Raw genomic sequence first — 19,863 nt, forward strand, 5'->3', positions numbered from 1 at the left:
CTTGGGTATTAGTGGAGTCTGCATTTTGAGGGTTGGTTATTTTGGGTTTTGCTTTGGATTTTCTGCGTTTGGGGTTTTTTTCTTAGTCTACTGCAAAATACCTAATATGACTAAATTTTTCTCAACAAACATTTTAGAGATATGTGAAAACTGCAATGAATATCTTAGCTGCCAGAAGAAGGAAGTGGCTGTAGTGCTTGGTAGATATCTTCTCTATTTAATATCCATGGTTCTGACATAAACAAAATCTTCTCCCTTTGCTGTCTCACAGCTAAATAATGCTCAAGTTCAATGTCTCAAGTCTCACCTCTAACTTTGCTTTAGCTGCATGGCCAATTAGTAACCACTCTGCATGTTTGCTATGCACAATGCACATTCTTGCACTTTGCCCAGCACTGGACCAGAGCATTTGACCTGTCCTTGGTTTTCAAAGCCTATCATCTCCGTCGGGAAGAAACAGATTGGTTTGACAAGCCCAGAGAGCCTCGTTTGGAGAATGGACACATCCTTGACAGAAGGCTGCCAGAGAAGTTGTCACACTCTCGACCACTAAGTCAACACCAAGATCAAGTAAGCTGTCAAATAAGATGTGCGTCTAATTTTATAAAAGATTGATAATTTAATCACACTGTCCAACAGTTCCCATAGGAACTACAGGATTACTCAAAATCCAGCTGCATTCAGCTGAAGTGCTGAACCTGTATTCATCATCAACATTTGATGATGAAATTAGATTAACATTCCTCTACAATTCAGTATTAATTTTTCAGGTTGTCTTTTGACTTCTGAAATATAACTGAAAATATCTATACCTTAAGTATTCCTACAGGAGAAAAGAAAGAAAAAAAGAAAACAATTAGTCTAATTTCCCCTTACCAGCTTTATTTCATCCAAATTCAAATCCCTTCTTTTAGTAGTTGAAGAAGAATAATTCCTTTATCCTGTTGACATTTTTTCCACTTTCAGTTGGTAAGTATAATCCCAACAGTCTGTGATTAATTATTTAATAAATCAGCAAGACTCTATCAATTTAATACTCAGAATATTTCATTTATTAAAGAGAGGAACAAAAATACCATAGTCTCCTTTTTCAAGCTTGCCAACTTTAAAATCTAGTATACCTTCAGGTACCATTCTATTATCACTTTTTATTAACAAAGCTTATGTATTTCAAATCTCTAAGGTCTTCAGTTGCTTGTTTCAGTTGTCATTTTTGTCATTGATTTAGGTTATATCCTGATATATTCTTATGTTTTGATTTAGATTACATTTTTACATGATATCCAATGAATGCGGTGAGTGCATTTCCTCAAGACAAGAGGAAATAACCTCAAACTGCACCAGGGGAGATTTAGTTTAGATAGTAGGAAAAATATCTTCATGGAAAGGGTGGTCAAGAATTGAAATAGGCTGCCCAGGGAAATGGTGGAGTCATCACCCCTGGAAGTGTTCAAGAAACATGTGGCTATGGCACTTGAGGACATGGTTCGTGGTGGACATGGTGGTGGTACTGGGTTGACAGTTGGACTTAATCATCTTAGATGTCTTTTCCAACCTTAACAATCCTGTGATTCTGAGAGAAGGTATTTCATGGCCGCTTTTTTATACTTAATAGCTTATATTGCTCATGTTAATTCCTCAGATAACACACAAAACAGGAACATTTCACTGTCATGCAGCCTTTAAAAGTTTTATGTTGGTGAGCATTTTCACTGGCATTTGACAATCAAATGTAGGTTTTATGAAGCAACAGTGTAGATTTTACAAAGTGTTAAAATGTATTACAATACAAGCTGTCATTTATTTTTCCCTCCTTTTCTATCCCTAGCATATATTGAGATTTACACACCCTAGGTTGTACTGAGGCTACTCCTTTCTTGTTGAGGAAAAGGGCTTTACATGATATAATTCTTACAGCAATCTATTTAAATAGATCTATGATTCTATGAATCAACTTAATTGAAAGATAAAGGATGTTTTTGAGTCTTAACATCTCTTAATATCACTGGCAATAGTTAACTGTCTCTCTAAGCACTTTAATCCTCATGAGAAGCATTTATTATTCTAAGTATAAATAATTGTATTTTACCACTGCAGCTTTCTGAGGTAAAATGGAAATTTTTTCTTGAAAATCAAGTTTGTCCAAAAGAATTGCTGCTAACCCTGAGCTCTCTGATCAGGAGGTTGTTAGTAAGATACACTTAACTTTTAGAGCTCCTTTGTCCTGAGAAACAGTTCCAAGGCAAGGTCTTAGTCACAGAGATCTGATCTTTGCTTTTTTACCTCATATAAATAGCACTACACTAGGACTGGTTGAAAAATTTTGTCCAAAAATTTTCAGCAGAAAGGTTAAAGGGCCTAAGACTTCTTGTTTTCCTTGATATTTCCAGGAGGAAAATATGTTGGTTTTTTTTTTTTCTCCCTCAAGCTGTTGCGATATCCCCATGCTTGTATGAAAATAGACATATAGCATCAAAATCTTGCCAAAGGCATTTTTTAAGGTTTTTTGAAATACAGGATGCAAATTGGAGAGTGAACATGTTCTAAATAATTCTGTCTGATGCCATGTAAAGCCTCAGCAGAAGAGAAGAAGTGATGTGTGAGGAGAAGCTTTATAACAGTTCCTTCTGTTTCTTCTCTTTCCATCCAGGTTAGCTACATCCAGGTCAGTCACACATCAGTACAAAATAGTACCAGTGACTCTGCAGAAGGGAGAAATGCTAGGTCTCACCAACTCCACATCATCTACCTAAACAAAATGTTACTCAGAGTTTGTGTACATTAAGAGTCTTCTGTGAACATTTGTTTAAGATAACTTAAAAACAAATATATTTTCAGACACATTCAGAAATTAAATTGCTTTGTGACAAGATAAAAAGGGCCAGAGAGATTTTTAAAAAGTTTCATTAGCTCCATGCTAAGTTGTGAAATACTTAACAATAGAAGAATGTAAATCAGTATTAACAACTCTATTTTTTAGCATTAGTATTACATTTTCAAGCAAAGAAGGCAAATAAGCCATATCAGGGCAATGAGAGTGGTGAGGCAAAGTAACCACTCCCTAAGGGCTTTTTCAGCCCTGTGTGTAACAAAAGGGTTACTGAATTCTGAATTCATTGTGCCATACTCTCTGTCTCCTGTATCCACACCCCAGTCCTGCACAGGCACCTGTAGTGCCCAAGTATAATGTACTCTAGAGAAAAAAAAGGCAAGTCATTCTCCTTCCAGAACCATCTGAACATATCCACCTTCACCCAGAGCTTCCTTTGCTGCAGATGATTTCCTGAAATCAGATAGGAGAGAAGTTTTCTGGTTAGCAAAGGAGTTAAGCAATTACAACACACTTCATATCCCTTACTGAGCTCAAACCAGCCACAGAAAGAATAATTTGCATCAATAGCACTAATCTGTTTGTAATCAGTGTTTCCAAATACCCTTGTTGGCTCTAAATTTGCTATTTTATGATATTCTCTGTAAAAAAAAAATTAAATATTTGAATGACCACTGCAATAGATATATTCCAGAAAATTTTGATTCACATGTGTGAAATATCAATTTTCTTACTAGATGAAATCAGAACTGCTTGAGTACATCCCACAGAGCCTGTACAACCAAAGGTAATAAATAAAGCACAACCCTGAGCTTTTGAAGCAAGAATGCAGTGGAGTGACAACCCTGAATCTCCAGGTTTCCATGGATTTCTTATAGCCTAGGAGATTAAGCTCACATGCTGTATTATAAATATTAAAATATATTTGTTTCTATAGCAACTTCTGTGGTGCTATTGAGTATTCTGGAATCATGTTAAATTGCAGTTCAGTTGAATATCTTAATAGCCATTTCCCAATGTATTGATTCTGGACTGCTTCCCTGAGGAGGGTAAAACCTTATCAATACATAATCTGTTGTAGAATTCCCACTGATTGCTGTTGACCTCAACAGTTCCTTAGTCACTGCCAATTCACCAGCAACCTCTCTTTAAGCCTCCTGACATGGAGTTCTTTTTCTTATTATTTTCTGTGAAAATTATTTGCATGTCCTGAACTAAACTGGCTGTTAGAAATAGTTTGGGAAAGAACAGGAGGAGGAGGTGCCAGGGCAGTAAAAGTTAATGACAAGGGCATTGTCAATGAGAGTAAATTCAGAGGCTATAAGTAGTTTTTCAGTGAGGGGTTTTAAATACCTCCAGTCATCACAGGTGGGTCTTTTTAAGCCCTAAATGAATAATAAAATCCTAAACTCATTATAATACCAGTATACTGCCATCAGTTCACTTAGGCAACAGTTTTCTAACCACAAAAAGAAGGCAAGGGTCCTAGACATGAAACCTTTTGAATACAATCCCCTATTTCTAAACACCCTAAAAATTATATGCTTTTCTATTTTATTCATGTGTCATTACCATTTTCTTGAAATTTAATCCAGCCTTGGTAGGGACACTTGGATATTTAGAAATTATGAAAAAATGGGTCCTAAGGTGAGTATTGAGCCTAAAATGAGAAAATACCAATGTGACAAAGATACAGAAGGCTACCTGCAAACTTTTGTTCCACATTTTTGAAGCCCACCTACTTAGTTTTGATTGTTTTCCAACTAACAAGAAGAATTTATTTTAAATTGCAGTAAACTGTTTTCTATTAGAGACTTGGTTGGGGGGGGCATTTTGTGGTTGAGATTCCCTGGAAATATGATGAGAAATTGGACATTTCCAACTTTAGTGTAATTGTTAAAATATTTAATCTAAAGAGTGGATTGTTAGCCACCCCCTCAGTGCAATTCACAAAGGAATTTAGCTGACAGTGCCTCATTTCTTAGTCACTCAGAAATGTTTTTCTCTCTGCACACCAGAATAACTTTTGGAGCAAAGGTCAGTGTTGAATTTACCTAATTGCAGAAGAAAATGCAACTCACTCTGCAATTTATTAATAAGCAAGAACATTGTATTTGTTAAGTTTTTATTCAGTGTGTCTTCTGCAAATTATCTCCATCACTGGGGATCTATCAGCAGAAAGAACTTTCCACCTGAGGATTTCGAGACAACTCAATATTTGTGCTCTGCACAGAGGCAATTTAGAGGTTCATTCAAGTACCTGTGGTATTCAGAAATTAAGATGGATACTGCCTAACCTGCCCCCTTGAACATCCAACATCTTGTTCCTGGATATCTACCTCAGGTAAAGTTTCCCTTGAAAATGGTATTTCCTGGAGGACAACAACCAACTGTAGCTGCTGAGAGTCACCTTATCAGACCCTGTCTAACACCTGAAGGGGAGGTGCTGCAACATTAAAAGCCAGGAAAGACTTTGATGATCCAATCCAAAGCAGTTGATACATTACATGTGTGGCTGTGGCCTGAAAAATTAAAATACAGTTAATGAATTTTATTTCTTAAACTGAAACACAGCACTGGGGAAATGTTTTCTTCTTGATTATCCTCTTTAACTTATACTTTTCCTTTTATAAGGCTTCCATAGTATTTGTTTATCAGAAAGAACACTTAAAGACAACAGGAAATTAAATGCATTTTTAAATTCATCTTCTGTAGCAGTCTTAGAAACTCCCAGCACAATTATTTCCCATTCATTCCATTTTTGGATGGCCTTTGAGCTGACTAATAACATGAAAGACATGACCAGAGCTTACATTTCCTGAGGAAGACGATGATATGCCAGTACTGAACTACAAATCAAGTGCACTGAATGCTCCCAAAGAGGTGAGGAAGGATCTTCATGACAGGGACAGATGGCAGAATCCTCTGGGGTTTGTAGCAGATATGTGGGATCAAGTCAACTTTTGCCCTGTGACCTAAATCTGGGCTTGTGGACTTACATGTTCTCCACTCCTGCAGCTGTGCAGTGGAAGGATGGCCCCTCTGCACCAGTTCGGATTTCCACGGCCACAGCTGTGTGGCTTTACTGGGGCCCCTCGTTGTCTTCACTGGGGAAACTGGGGAAGAGTCAGCTAGAAGGGATTCCTGGCATATATTCAGGTGAAGGGAAACCAACTTTAGTGGAATTAAGAAGGTGTGAACAATTGGAAACACAAAATAATTTGTGTTCTACAGGTTTTGAAATATTCTAGTAAATTTTCAGATTAATCTCAGAATAATGTGTGTATTACAGGTTTTGAAATATTCCAGTAAATTTCACATAAATATGCTCACTAATGATTAAAGAAAAGCATCAAGAACAATGTAATTGCTCTTGGTATTATCTATTTACAGCAACCTTTTTCCTATTTGTTCTGTCGCTTTCAGCAATGTACTGGTCTGAAAGTAAATGCCTAATGACATGTTTCATTTAAGTACTGATACCCACCAACCATAAAAGAATAATATACTACCCTGGATGCTAATAAAATTCAATGTTTTTATTGAAACCTATATGAATCACAAAGATGTATTCTTCTCATAAAATTCTGGAAGTAATGAGGAAGCAATAGGCTAAAGAAGGAGACAGTCTATATTTTCTGATGCATTTGTTAGCAGTCACGTACAATATGGCATTGAATATTCTTGGATTGTTATTTATTTAAAAAAAGTGAAAGAAGATAAGTAAAATAATATGAATTGAAGTTTAAGAGCTGCAGTGTTCCTCAGTTAAACTGAATTCCTCCCACAAAAAATGGATCCCAGCTAAGGATCTATTCAAATGTGTTTGTAAACTTCTTGTAAACAATATTTCATACTTTTTATTTAATTCAAAATAAAAATAGATACATTCTTTCCATTTTCTTACAATTTTATATAAGCTACCTTTGACAAATTCATCACTTTTATTGTTATATAAAACTTGCAGAATGTAACTTTTATTGTTATATAAAACTTGGCATTTCTGACAGTGTCATTAAAAGCATAACACTCTCCCTAGCCATTAACGAGTGTGAAAGCCTCGTGGAACTTTATAACTCCTGGTAGTATTAGACTCTATGTTTGACAAAATTCCATGATAAATGCAAATGTCTGCCTGATCTCATGTTCTGATTTATTCTGGAGCACTTGTCCGCTACCAAATCCACGATCTCCTTTATATCTGACATTAATTACAGTCAATATTACTCTCACTGTGTTATGGGAGGATTTGAGTTTTCTAGATGCAACATCATTCACTGGATAAGTAACTAAATTATGACAACAAATGTATAAACTCTTCTGCTCACTGTGGGATTGAGCTGAGCAAGTCTCTTGACTTCTCAGTTTCCCTTCCCATCATTTATGTGTGCTATCCATTTACTTCATAAACTCTCCAGGGCAGAACTATGTTTGAAGTGCTTGGCTCAGGAGGAGCTTAATCCCTTTAAATGCTACTTAAATATAAATAATAATAATAAACTCTTGGCAGCAGGCTGCTGATGCACTCAAGCTGCTGCATTGCCATGCTGGATAGTATTGTCCCCTTGGCTCCTTGAGGCTGCTCCCTGAGGTCCCATCCTGGAGCAGGCACAGTCATGCTCCCTCCTCTTGGTCCGGGTGCATTGCCCAGGCTTGGAACTTGGATGTGCAGAGACAGGGAAGTGATGAGTTCAGCTTTGTTACCAAAAGACCAAAACTGCAGGCAAAATGGGGAGCTGTGATGTCTGTGAGGGGAGTGTTGCAACCAACATTCTGCAGAGGCATTTTGGTGTGGGCTCGGGGCAATCACACCTGGAAGGTGGGTGAGTCCCTGCAGCTTGGCCCCTCCTATGCCCAAACCATGGGGCAGGTGGGATCATTTCAACAGGAAAGCTGGCTCTTTAGAGTCTGTTGTGGGGAGCATTACTTTCAGCTTTCATGTGGTCTAGGATAAGCCCAGGTAAATGTTGCTCATTTTCATACAGAATGTAGTCCTATGAGTCTTAGTTTGGGTCTTTCAAATGTCTTTTGGAATTTGAAAACAAGAGGTACATTGGACCATGTGGTTTTGCTGAAATTAAAGCAGTAACTCATGGATGGTAACACATTAAACTCACATTTTGTTTATGTGTCTAAGAAAAGAATTTTATGAAAAATACAGGATTAATGTTTTGTTTCTTTCTTATGTTAAACATTGCTTGAATAAAGGATTAAGGTTAAAAGAAGCTACAGAAGAGAGTGACCACCTTCTTGTCACTCAGAAAAATCAGAACTAAAGATATATTTGAAATTAATCTGGAGTTATGGAAGCAAATACTCATTACCCCACAGAGGGAATTTGCAGTCTGACAAATGTCTCCAAACTTGAGAGAGTTTTTGAATTGAGAAGTTGTGATATTCCCCTGGATGAAATAAGTTTGTTTGCTTGTTTGTGTTTCAACTGTCTGAAATTATTTATGCAATCGTTGTTGGTTTATCTTTTTATGACATGCATATTTGTGTTCCTCAGATAAATGGAAAGCCCCTGCAGTACATTTTCCCTCATACAAGGCTCAAACTACTGAGAGACCCAAAGGATCACACAGTTTCAGGTAAAAATCCTCTACCAGACATGATAATTAATTTGATTAGCATGAATTATACAACAGATTTCCAGTATTAAAAGAAGTCCCTGTGTCTATGCAGCAGGAAATTCAGTGGTCATTTTAAATCTTGCTCTTTGTCTATAAAAGAAAGCAGCAGTGCATGAAAAAGGTCACGACATCTGTTCAAGATATATAAGCTATACAGACATTAAAACAGGAAATTTTGTTGTGTTATCCATATGAACAGTCTGTTTTGCTGTTGCTTTTTATGTAACTCTATATTCTCTGCATGAGTCCTTAGAAAACAATCTTGTGTAGGTGTTCAACATGTACAGAACTGAGAATTTTATTCTTTCTGTTCTGGAACTCTCCCCCCAGCCCCTCCTCCCCCCCACTCCCCCCATAGAGGGGGTTAGGAGACCAATCAGATCCCATTTTTCTGTGATATCTTCACATGGAGACATTTATTACAGGGCTTCGGATTTATTCTCTTTTTCCCTAACACTGACACAAATGTTCATTTGAGTCAGAGTCTGCTTGCCAAGGAGATGAAAGTGGCAGAGGTGATGTTCCTTCACCTCCCAGGCTGAGAGCTGGAATGCAGTGTGATATTTTCATGTGTCAAACTGTAAAAGGCTGCCAGTTACAGGACCTGGCACAGGTAGGGTCTGTCTGTCTGAGCTTCTGGAATTGCACCCTTTCTCACATCTAATACTGATATAGAACTCAAAGTTATTTCAATATACTGGTTTTGTTCTTTCAGAGGCAGATGCTTTAAATGATTTTGTCATGAAAACCATCAGACTTTCTTTTATAACTTGTTTAAAAGATTCTAATAGTGTGTATCAAACTCTGTTTCTGCACAGAAGTAATTACCAACTGCCAGCCCTCGTGTTCCCTCGAGCATTAAGTAGAAAGTGGCATGAACTTACTTGAATTGCTAAATATTGTTTTCACAGTGTTTCTGGCAGTAAAGTCTTGATAATTTCCATCCTCAGTACTCACCTCATATTTAGAGTGTTAAATGAATGTTCTGTATGCATTATGAGGTATTTTCTTGTTAGTCAGCGTAACACCCCCCAATGATTTCAGGCTGCAGAAAGACCCCTCCACCCACACAGCCCAACCTGAAAAGAGCTGCCAGCTCTGCTGTGTGTCAGCCTGTGCTGCTCCAGGCCCTCCCAGTCCGCAGGAACTCCTTGGCATCCTTGTAGGGATCTTTGCCCTGTGGGCTGATGAGTAATGCTGTGATCCAAGCTGCTGTCTTACTCAGAAATAAGAGGAATTACAGCCACGCAACTGTAAAGCTCGTGATTTAGTGTTGTTGAAGCCTGCTCTCCTATGTAAAATTACTTACCCTTATGCAGTGGGAAATGCCTGTTCCAAATTCTTGACTAACTCTCATGCTGACACTCATAGCAACATATTGTGCCTCAGGGAAAATGCCTTGTGAGCAGTAATGAGCCAACCCAAGGTGTAGATAGTGAGGTCTCATTGACTAATGCCTTGCACAAATGAGGTCACATAGGATCAAAAATTTACTCAGAGTCCTGATAAGGTTATATAGCCCACACTGGGATTGCTCACTGCTACAGCTGTATAATATTGTGCTTAAATTCTAATTGGAGAAAGCAGGCTTGGCTTTGTCTACAAGCTGCAGTCATATTTTTGTGTTTTAGTCCAGATACATGCTTGGAGATCTGCACAGATATATTCCTGCATGATGCATACATAGATTTCCCTACAAATACTTAAAGGCTTAAATGGAAATTGTACAGAAAAGAGCCAAAGGTAGAATAGGGTGGCCCTGAAACAGAATTAGTTGTAGTTTTTACTCCTTATACATCTTTGAAGTACTATAACTCCTTGACTATGTACTTCTCTTCTCTTCTCTTCTCTTCTCTTCTCTTCTCTTCTCTTCTCGATTTAACTATGTGAAAACTCTCTTCAAATGTGCAGTGCAGTATGCTTAGCCTTCAGCTTTCCAAATGACCTCTACCAGAGACGGGCACATGGTTTTAAGAAGAATTAAATTTTATTAAACATTATCTGCAAATTAATAGTAAACATCTGTTTTTATTAACCAGTCAATGATTATTAACCATAGGAAGACATAGAATTATATTATGCAGCAAAAATTACTTAAAATATTGGCAAATTTTAAAATATATATACTTTTATACCATTACAGTTATCTCACTGCAAGAGTTTTGGATATTCATCTAGGTTGCATGTCTGATTGCTTCCCCAGCTGGTTTATTTCACTTTTTTTGGTTTTTTTTATTTGTTCCCATTGTTTCTTTTTGCTCTTCCTTTCTCCCTGCCCTTCTTTCTTATCAAAAGTACCAAAATGAGGTTTTGACTCATTTTATTTGCATTTACACTTGTTGCATAAACACAGGAAGTGTGTATGTTAAAAACCACAATCCTCAGTAAAGCTCACATGAGGAGTCAGATCTTTCCAAGAGAACAGCCACTGTTGAAACCACCCTTTGAGTAGCATCTTCAGCTGAACTTTTGTATTGCTGGATTCTTACAAGCCAGCTGGCCTGTGGTCCTGGGTGACCACAAAAGTGTGAGCACCATCCATTGTCTCTGATTTCCTCACAGTACATACTGAACCTCCTCTGTCTTGGCTATTCACAAAAGCCTCTCCTATGTGATCATTTCTGCACATGCAAGAGCAGTTTATACTTATTTTTTAAATGATCTATGTGCAGTTTGGTTAGTTCTAAAGCAGGAGCTGCCTGGGATTGCCAGATTCTCCTCAGGGGATTCATGAACGCACCTTCAGTGTACAATTAGTGTATCTTCACTGGAGTGTGCACAGCAGGAGTTAGGTAGGGAAGTGTTCTAAACTGTACAAAATTCCCACTTGGAGAATTCTTGTAACTATTGACCTGCTGCTTTGCTGAGAAACTGGCCAGTGCTTCAGCCCATTATCTCATCTCACTGAAGTTCTTGGGCCAACCTGGGCATTAATGATTCAGTGTACTGGGTCAGCCCAGATAACCAACTCTACCACAGCAGCTGTAATTGTAGGGAAAGATTTCATCCTAATACCACCATTATAACTTGAATTCCACAGGTTTTATCATAATCTTACCACAGTAGAATTTGCTGCCTGATTATGAATCCAAAAATTGTCACATTCTGAATATCACTAATAAGACTAATCCCAAAAATTTTAAAATTCAGGCTTTTCCAGTACATATTATGTGTACATGTATTTGGTTTATTTGCTTTCTTGATTAATGAGAACTGACTCTGAGGTACAGATGCCTTTGATGCCTCTTACATAACCTGGCATAATTTTGCACACTGAAGCATATAATGTGAATTTTGGCATGTGAATGAGGTGTTTGAGGATTGAGGAACCCAGCCAAAATTGTGATGGCAAGACAATAGTAGTGCTGAATGGAAAAAAGATGTATACTTGCTCACTGGCTGCTTTGTTTCTCTATTATATGTCATAATCTAGATAATTCAATCTACTTTTTGAGATGTGCAGTGTCCCTTCATCAGACAATGCTGAGAGGTGTGAAGGAATTTCCAAGAATTTACTCTGGTTAATAAAGACTGATTAATAACTTGCAATTAAGAAGAAAAATAAAAGGGAGAAGAATTGGCATCACGGATGTGCTAATGTGCCAAATCAATGAGGGCAGCACTCAGTGAATGATAATATAGCAGTGTTTAATGCTCCAGAAACTCACTGTTTGTTTTCACTGAGAGTGCCTTGTTCCTTTTGGATTCTTTAGCAGAGCAGCATAAGTGCTGTTTTATACTGCCAGATTTTTCTCTTCTGTTTTTTATCACGCCATCATTATATTTGAAAAAGTGAATTAAGGATATGGCTACTGAAGGTAGGGAAAGCACTGGCAATACCTTTGGAAATGTTGCAAAGATAACTTATATTGTGTTATTCCTGATCAGGAAGCTGTTTAGGCAAAGTTGGGGGGAAAATCCAGCAAGGCAGACGCATCTCAGTAGGTCTATAGGTACAATGAGTGCACTCAGTCAAAGGTAATTTTTACTCCTTTACCTCACATAGGCTGAGTCAGAAGTAATTCTTCCTTTTTGAAATGAGGGATTCTCTGTGTTTCCAGGAAAAAAAAATGTACCTTTGAGCAGCCAGACTGCCTGTGTTGAGGAACATCCTCTTCAATTCTGGTAAAAAAAAAAAAAAAAAAAAAAAAAAAAAGGCAAGAGGCAGAGAAACTATTCAGAAAAATCTGCAAACTTTGTAGTGGAGCAAAGAAGTGAAATAGATGGTGGGCAGAAGACTGCATCCCTGATCTCTACCTCAGCAGTGATGTCAGTGAAATGGCAAGTAGAATTACAGGGTAGCTGTAATGCTGTACACATGTCAGAAATGCCTCATACTCTCCATAAGGATTGCTAATTCCTGCAAGCAATACTACACTTCTGCAGTGTGCCAGCTCATGCAGTGCTTATCTGGATGGAGAGGAAGGGAATTCAGAGAGTTTTCCTATATCAAGACCTCACTACTACAGTCAGTCTCTAAATAAACAACCCTGTATATTTAGGATTCTTTCACCTGCAAGTTCAGCAAAATTAGTTCTTACAGCAAAATACTAAAGTGCAACAAATATGTGATTAGTAATCAATTCAAAACATGTTAAATATAGTCACACTCTATGTTCAATGTGAGAAGTCAGAGTGAGAACTGCAACCCACCTTCTGTCCTCATACTCTTAGAGGATTACCTATCCTACTTCTTTCATTTAATGTTGGAAACAAATGAGATAATACTTTGCACAAAAAAGTAATACCCTCCTCTAATATTCCCTTGTCACTGGGGAAGGACTTAATCCCTAATCAATTGTCATCGTTCCCTCAAACACTCCTTCCTTATCAGAGACATGACACAGAAGGTAAAACCCATAAAACAGAAAGGGACTGAGCTGTTACAGTCAGGCTGCACCAGAGATTTTCCTGGGAAGTCACATGGTAGTAAATGAGGACAGGACTGGAAATAAAAGGACAGAGAGATATCTGGTTTTGTCTTAATATCAATTTCAGAAAGAACTCAGTACCGTTAAACCTTGTTGCATCTGCTGAGACGCCTAAGCCGGGCGCTCGAGAGCTGACCGGGGCTGAGAAAAGTAACGCGCAGCCGCGAACCCTTTCTAAATAAAAACAATCAAATTCTTCTCTGTGTTAGAAACACTTTGTAGAGGTACAGACACCATATATTCCATATTTATGTCTCTTGTCTCCAAATTATTTTAATTTGAAAAGCACTGAGGTGTGTATTTAAAATACTTTCCATGAAATATTTTTGGCAGTTCAGTTGTTTATGTATATTTCAGTATATGAACTTTTGTTGAAGATTTTGAGTAGAGGTAATTGAGAGGGCAATGTGTCTACTGGATATAAAGGTTCCATTTTTTTTTCATAGCTGTCATGCAGAAAAGTCTGCATAAACAGATCACTGCAACACTGACTGTTAGAGTTCAGTCAAGCCCTCAGATTTCCTTGAAGGTTCAGCTGTCAGTCAGTGGCACCTCTTGAGCCATTGGTGTCTATCAGTAAACACAGATGAAACTCAGTACCTACAAAGGATTTTATAGATTTAAAGATACAGTCTACCATAGATGGCACCATAGATTCTGATGTGACCGATTGTCCAAAAAGAAGAGACTTTGATCTTGTTTTCAAGTAGATGTGATAAATGCTTCAAGAAACTAATTCATAAAACACTTTATGACCCTTCAGGATGATAACCAGTGTGCACATCAGCATGAAGCAGATTCACAGCTGATATAAATCAATGCTGTGCTCTTAAAACAACTGCAATATATCTGAATTTCATCAGCTTCTGATTTGACTTAATGGGTATTTTATGCCTTAATTGCCAATGGCCAAGAAATGCAATAGCTGAGTAGATATAATTGTGTTTCTAGAAAACAACTTCATTGAAACTAGTTTTTTAGAAATACCAAAACAATTCTCCTGAGGACACTCTTGAAAATGTTGTACCTATGTAGATAACCAACCTCTGATGTGGATCACCATGTTGTGAATTCCAGAGAATTGCATAGGAATAGCAATGTAAATAAAAATTTAGGCTGGATTTTATTTTACATGTTATTTTTTCTGCTGTTTTTAAGTTCCTGAGTTAACTTGGTTTTGTTTGCTTTTTCATGTTTCCTTTCACTCTGCTCTCCAGACTTTAGAGACTCCTTTATCACAACTACAATGTCTAAATAAATAGCTTGCATTTCTTCATGGTACTTTTAACTCTGACCTTTCTAAGAGAAGTAATGGATGTTTTTAATGTGTTTGAGTCTTCTGTTCCATACAGACAATGGAACAGGGTGTAAAATTGTTCCAGCAGATAAGGGCCTACCAGCACCCTAGCATATGTCTGGTCTAGATAAGGCTGGAGAAGGAATGAGGAGATAATGTCTAGTAAATGAACAGAGAAGGAAGGTATGTTCTGTCTGGGTTCACAGCCAAATAGTGTTGAAAGGCTTCACATTGTTTGATCATTGCTCTAACGTGGTACATTGGTACATTGCAAAGTCTTTCATGCCTAATGTCTCATTTGCATACTTTCTTCTCATGCATTTTCTACCATTAGACCTTGACCACAAACACCCTTGTACTTCCTTGCCTTAATTCACCATTATGGTTTTGTTCTGGTTTGGGGGATTTTTTATAGTATTAGAAAGAGATGAAAAACATATTTTGACAAGTCTGTGCATTGGCTCCTGGATCTGAAACACAACACTTAATCTCTATTTTGAAATATAAACATATCTCCCATTTCAACCTACTCAAAGATAGGTGTTGTAGCCATGAATTTTGCAGTTTAAGCCCATTTCCATTTTCCCATTTTACTTCTGTATAGTTTCAACTTCAAAGCACACAATATCTGAAGGTGTTAAAATTACCATGGGTTTACAGAAATAGTGAGTTTCAGCTCCCATCTTGAAGGGTATACTTTAAGGCTCTTAAAAATCAAAAGCAATAGCACTTTTTAATATCTATCCTAAAGTTAAGTCACTTAAAAGTGTATTAAAAATTCATATAGCTCTATTTCTAACTGTGACAAAAATCAGATTGCTGCTGACACTCAGAGTTTCCTATGCCAATTTGCACAAACACGTGTGATTACAGAAAATCTGTTGTACATCTAATTGTTTCTTTGCTTTCTTTGCTTATATCATTAGAAAGACAAATGGTTTCATATTTCCAAAATTTAGCCCAGAAGAAATATTTGCTTGAGTTAGCACATGAACAATGTTTGCACAGAGCTTCTGGGTCACATGCCAGCATTCTCCTGCATGTGTTTAAGTTGTTGCTACTGCATAGGACCTGTATGATGATTAAACATAATCAGTCCTTGCATTTGCTGCTGGAATGCTATTTACTTTCATGAGAGAAAACATCCCTGGAAAATTAATTTTCATGTTTGTGTAAAATCAGGACCGTCAACACCAGTAAAACCCTACTGGACCTTGAGTTGTTCAGTTTTTTGCTGCTCTGTTTTTTTTCTTCCTTTCCTTTAACCTTTAACTTATGTAAGGGGTTATAAGCATTTGTTTGTAAAGGCAAGTCTAATAATTGCTTGGATGCTGAAATGGTTCCAGGAAATCTAAACTGTTTAAACTCTAATGGCTATAATGGAGCTGCTCAGCAAAGCAATGAAAAGATGGTAAGATTTCATGATCTTCCCTGTGTCCTGAGAGCAACAGCAGCAGACTGGCAACAGCCTGATCTTTATTATCTCCATAAAGGACAAAAAAGAATTGTAATTGAAGAGCTCAGGTTATAGTCAGCGTATTCCAGCAAAGTAAATTACAGTCTTTCTGTCGTGTTGCTACTGTGACACAATGAAGGATACAAGGAGATAGGATTTCATAGTGTTTGAGACACTTTGAGCTACAGAAGTTCAGTATGAATATATCTAAAGGGACAGAAAGAACTTCATGGTGAAAATAAGGAAAAAAGAGTGATGAATTTTAAAAATGCATTTGCTGTAATGCTTGTCAAGTCACCGGTGACCGAATTTATTAATGTCAGGTTTTTGGTTACTGATCATATATATATATATATACATATTTATATATAAGTGTGTGTGTGTGTGTGTGCCTGTGTACATGTAATGAGTACACATCACTGAAACAGTTTATGGTGTGTGGAAGGATATGAAATGACATGGGAAATGTCCTTTTGAAAGTCACAGAGTTGGTTAATTGCCAAAAAGCAAAGAAGGCCATTCAATATTTTTTCTTCCAAATATGGATTTCTCACAAAAATAACTCTGCAGTTATTAAGCACTTGAAGTCTTTGCTAGCACATAATAGAACAGAATGGAATGGAACACAATGAAATGGAACACAATGAAATAAAAAATACAAAATACAGTATTTCTGTCAGAAGGTACCTACAAAAACCTTATAGTCTAGCAACTGACCAATTCAAGGTGGAAGAAAAGTAAAAGTAGTTAAGGGCATTGTTCAAAAGCCTCTTAAACCCTGGCAGGCATGGAGCATTTACCACCTCTCACAGAAGCCTGTTCCATTCTTTGACCGCCTTCTCAGTCTAAATCTCTCCTGGTACATCTTTGAACTATTCCTACAAGGTCTATTACTGGATACCAGGGAGAAGAGCTCAGCCCTTTCCTCTCCACTTCCCCTCCTCAGGAATCTGTAGAGAGCAACGACGTTGCCTCTCACAGTCTTTTCTCCAAACTTGACAAACCCTCTCTCAGACTCTCCTCACCGAATATTCCTTCCAGCTCTTTCACCAGCCTCATTTCCCTCCTTCAGAGACATTCAAGGACCTTGGCAATCCTCCTGAAATCGTGGGGCCCAGACCTGTACAAGGTACTCAAGGTGAGGCTGAACCAGTGCTGGACACAGTGGACAATCAGCTCTTTTGACTGTCTGGTGATGCTGTGTTGGATGCCACCCCAGACAGGGTTTGTCCCCTTGGCTGACTCACTCAGATCTGCAGCTGAGCAGCACCCCCGGATCCCTCTCTGATTTACATCGCTCTCCCCACTTACACTTGTGTCCAGTGTCAGAGGTCCAGGATCCAGCATTTCCACCTGCTAAATTTCATCCCATTAATCTCCGCCCAATGCTCCAGTCTATCTAGATTCCTCTAAAAGGCCTCTTGTTTGCCACGGGAGTCAACAGCACCTCCCAGTTTTTGTCATAAGCAAACGTGCTAGTGGTGCATTCAACTCCTGCATCCAGACTTTAGACACACATATTGAACAAACCTGGCCCAAGAATTGATCCCTGAAGAGCACTGCTGGTGTCCAGTCCCCAGCCAAATGTCATTCCATTCACTACAATCCTTTCAGCTCTGCCCTTCCGCCAGTTCTTCACCAAGAACAATGTGAACACACTCATCTCACAGCTGGGCAGCTTATCCATAAGGATGCTGTGAGAGCAGCATCAAAAAGCATAGTAAAATCCAGGAAAAATACATCCAGCACCTTCCTATCATCCACTGGGCAGGTGACCTAAAGTTTCAAACTCTGATTGTTCATATGTCTAGCTGTATAAATCAGAGGCTTACAAGCTAACTTTAGTGTTTTAGTATCCTTTTTTTAATGTGTTTATCAATGTATAAAAGCCATTTAGTTGCATGATCAACCTTGTCAAAGTTTAGTATTTTATATATTTTTTATATATTTTGGTTTGGGTGGGGTAGGGTTTTGGGGTGGGTTTTTTTTAGCTTAACATGCTCCATCTTAAAGCTTTAGTTAAGATTAGATGGGAGAGTAGGATCACAGCCTTGGGAGATCAGTAAAAGCAGTTTTAATTAATTACCAGTCTTTTTGCTTTGAAGTGCCCTAAAAAGGATTGGATTTCTAGGTGTAAAATTCCCTTTGAAGAGATGCTTTCCTGAATATATTTTCCATGGAAATCAATATCCATAATTCAGAAAGGTGTCTTCTCTTATTCAAATCACAGTGATTTGCTTTCTGATGGTTTACTGGTCCTGTGACTTCTAAAGATAACAGAAGTTCATTAATCTGAAAATCTAAATGAGAAAGATGAATGTATGGTTATATCAAAATAGCCTGAGAGATAGAAATTAAGACTCAAAATTAAAAAATAAAAACAACAACAAAAACAAGGGAAAATAGGTCTGAGGAAAGCATATGATGGGTATTTTTAAACTATCTGCATTCAAGGTTATAAACTGGGCAATGTCATTTCAAACAGAAGTAGTAAGCTTAATATTTTCAATAGATAAAATATAAATAGGCTTGAAATCCCATCTTTACAGGAGAAAATACAGAAAGACCCAAGCAATATTTCTTTCTCAGCCAGAACAGAGCACTTAGACCTCACTGGGTGAAAAGTAGCTTGTTCATTGTGACTACCAGGAATGAAGGTTTTGTAATTAACCTTAATTTAAATTTAATTTGTCATTTAAATATTGTTCTAGTAGTGTTTTTGCAACAAACACACACACACTCACCAACGCCTGCGATTGTCCCTTAACAAGCATACCTCTACTTTATCCATAAGGTCAGTCATACATTTGACTCTAAAAACTGCAAACATAAAACTACAAGCCCTTTCAAAGTGTCTAGGAATAAAAAAATCTTCTTATATTATCATGGAAAATACTTTCTTTTATTCACAGTACTATGGACAAAACCCTCCAAAAACTAAACAAATATATCAGCCAAGATTTTCAGCTCCCTACCCTAGGTATCCATGTGAATGCCTCTGAAATCAAGTGTACTCTCGTTTATATGACAAACTATTTCTCTGCCATTCTGTCACAAATAACCTGTGAGAGGGTAGAAATGCCAGTACTGTGCATCATGATAAAATCCTAACTCTGAGGAGTTCCTGCCCTCTGTGATGAAAAGCAACCAGTCCTACAGATATATTGAAAATTCCATGTGTTGACTGTGTGAGTTAAGATACTGTGGCCTTGCTTGTGTGTGCTGTATACAATGAATAGTTTTTTCTTGGATTTGCTGAACTCAGTAGTGCCCAGTTGTGAGCTTTAGGTCTATAAACATATTAATGACTCTTTCCATACTGCTTGATCAGAAGTTCTCTATGCAGAGAATTTCTAAATTCTAATGAATTTCTACATGGATTTCTAAATTCTCAGGATGGACTTATGTTTAAATGTTTTTATAGGTGTATGCATTCACTTTATGCAATGAGGTACTTACTTTTTAAAAACTGTACTGTCTAATTTTTTAAAAGACATCATCCTTAGAATGGTGGTTTTGCTTTCCCTACCAAGTTAGGAAAAATATACTTTACTTACCAGTGCAAAATTTCCAATTTGCACTGAAATAAGGTAATTAACTTAAAATATTAGCACAGTTTTCTCCAATTAAACAGAAAAAATCACTTTCCTAAAAAAAAAACAAACTGGAAAATATCTAATTATGAGGAAAGCTGAGTCAAAAAAGTATATAGATTT

The 19,863-nt window shown here is 37.4% G+C and overlaps 1 protein-coding gene across 11 annotated transcripts in view; it reads left to right on the top strand.

Annotated features, from left to right (window-relative positions):
- PCLO (piccolo presynaptic cytomatrix protein) overlaps window positions 1-19,863 on the top strand; it is a 315,212-nt gene that overhangs the window by 183,009 nt on the left and 112,340 nt on the right. For 10 of the 11 annotated variants that reach the window (XM_068189563.1, XM_068189562.1, XM_068189566.1 and 7 more), the window contains exons 8-9: window positions 434-570; window positions 8,340-8,421. In XM_068189563.1, the coding sequence (XP_068045664.1) occupies window positions 434-570; window positions 8,340-8,421 (219 nt within the window). Of the gene's footprint in view, window positions 1-393; window positions 571-8,339; window positions 8,422-19,863 lie in introns of those variants that run through there. The other variant, XM_068189572.1, reaches the window with a different exon arrangement.

Source organism: Anomalospiza imberbis, chromosome 5 (genome assembly GCF_031753505.1).
Source record: "Anomalospiza imberbis isolate Cuckoo-Finch-1a 21T00152 chromosome 5, ASM3175350v1, whole genome shotgun sequence".
Lineage (NCBI taxonomy): Eukaryota > Metazoa > Chordata > Aves > Passeriformes > Viduidae > Anomalospiza > Anomalospiza imberbis.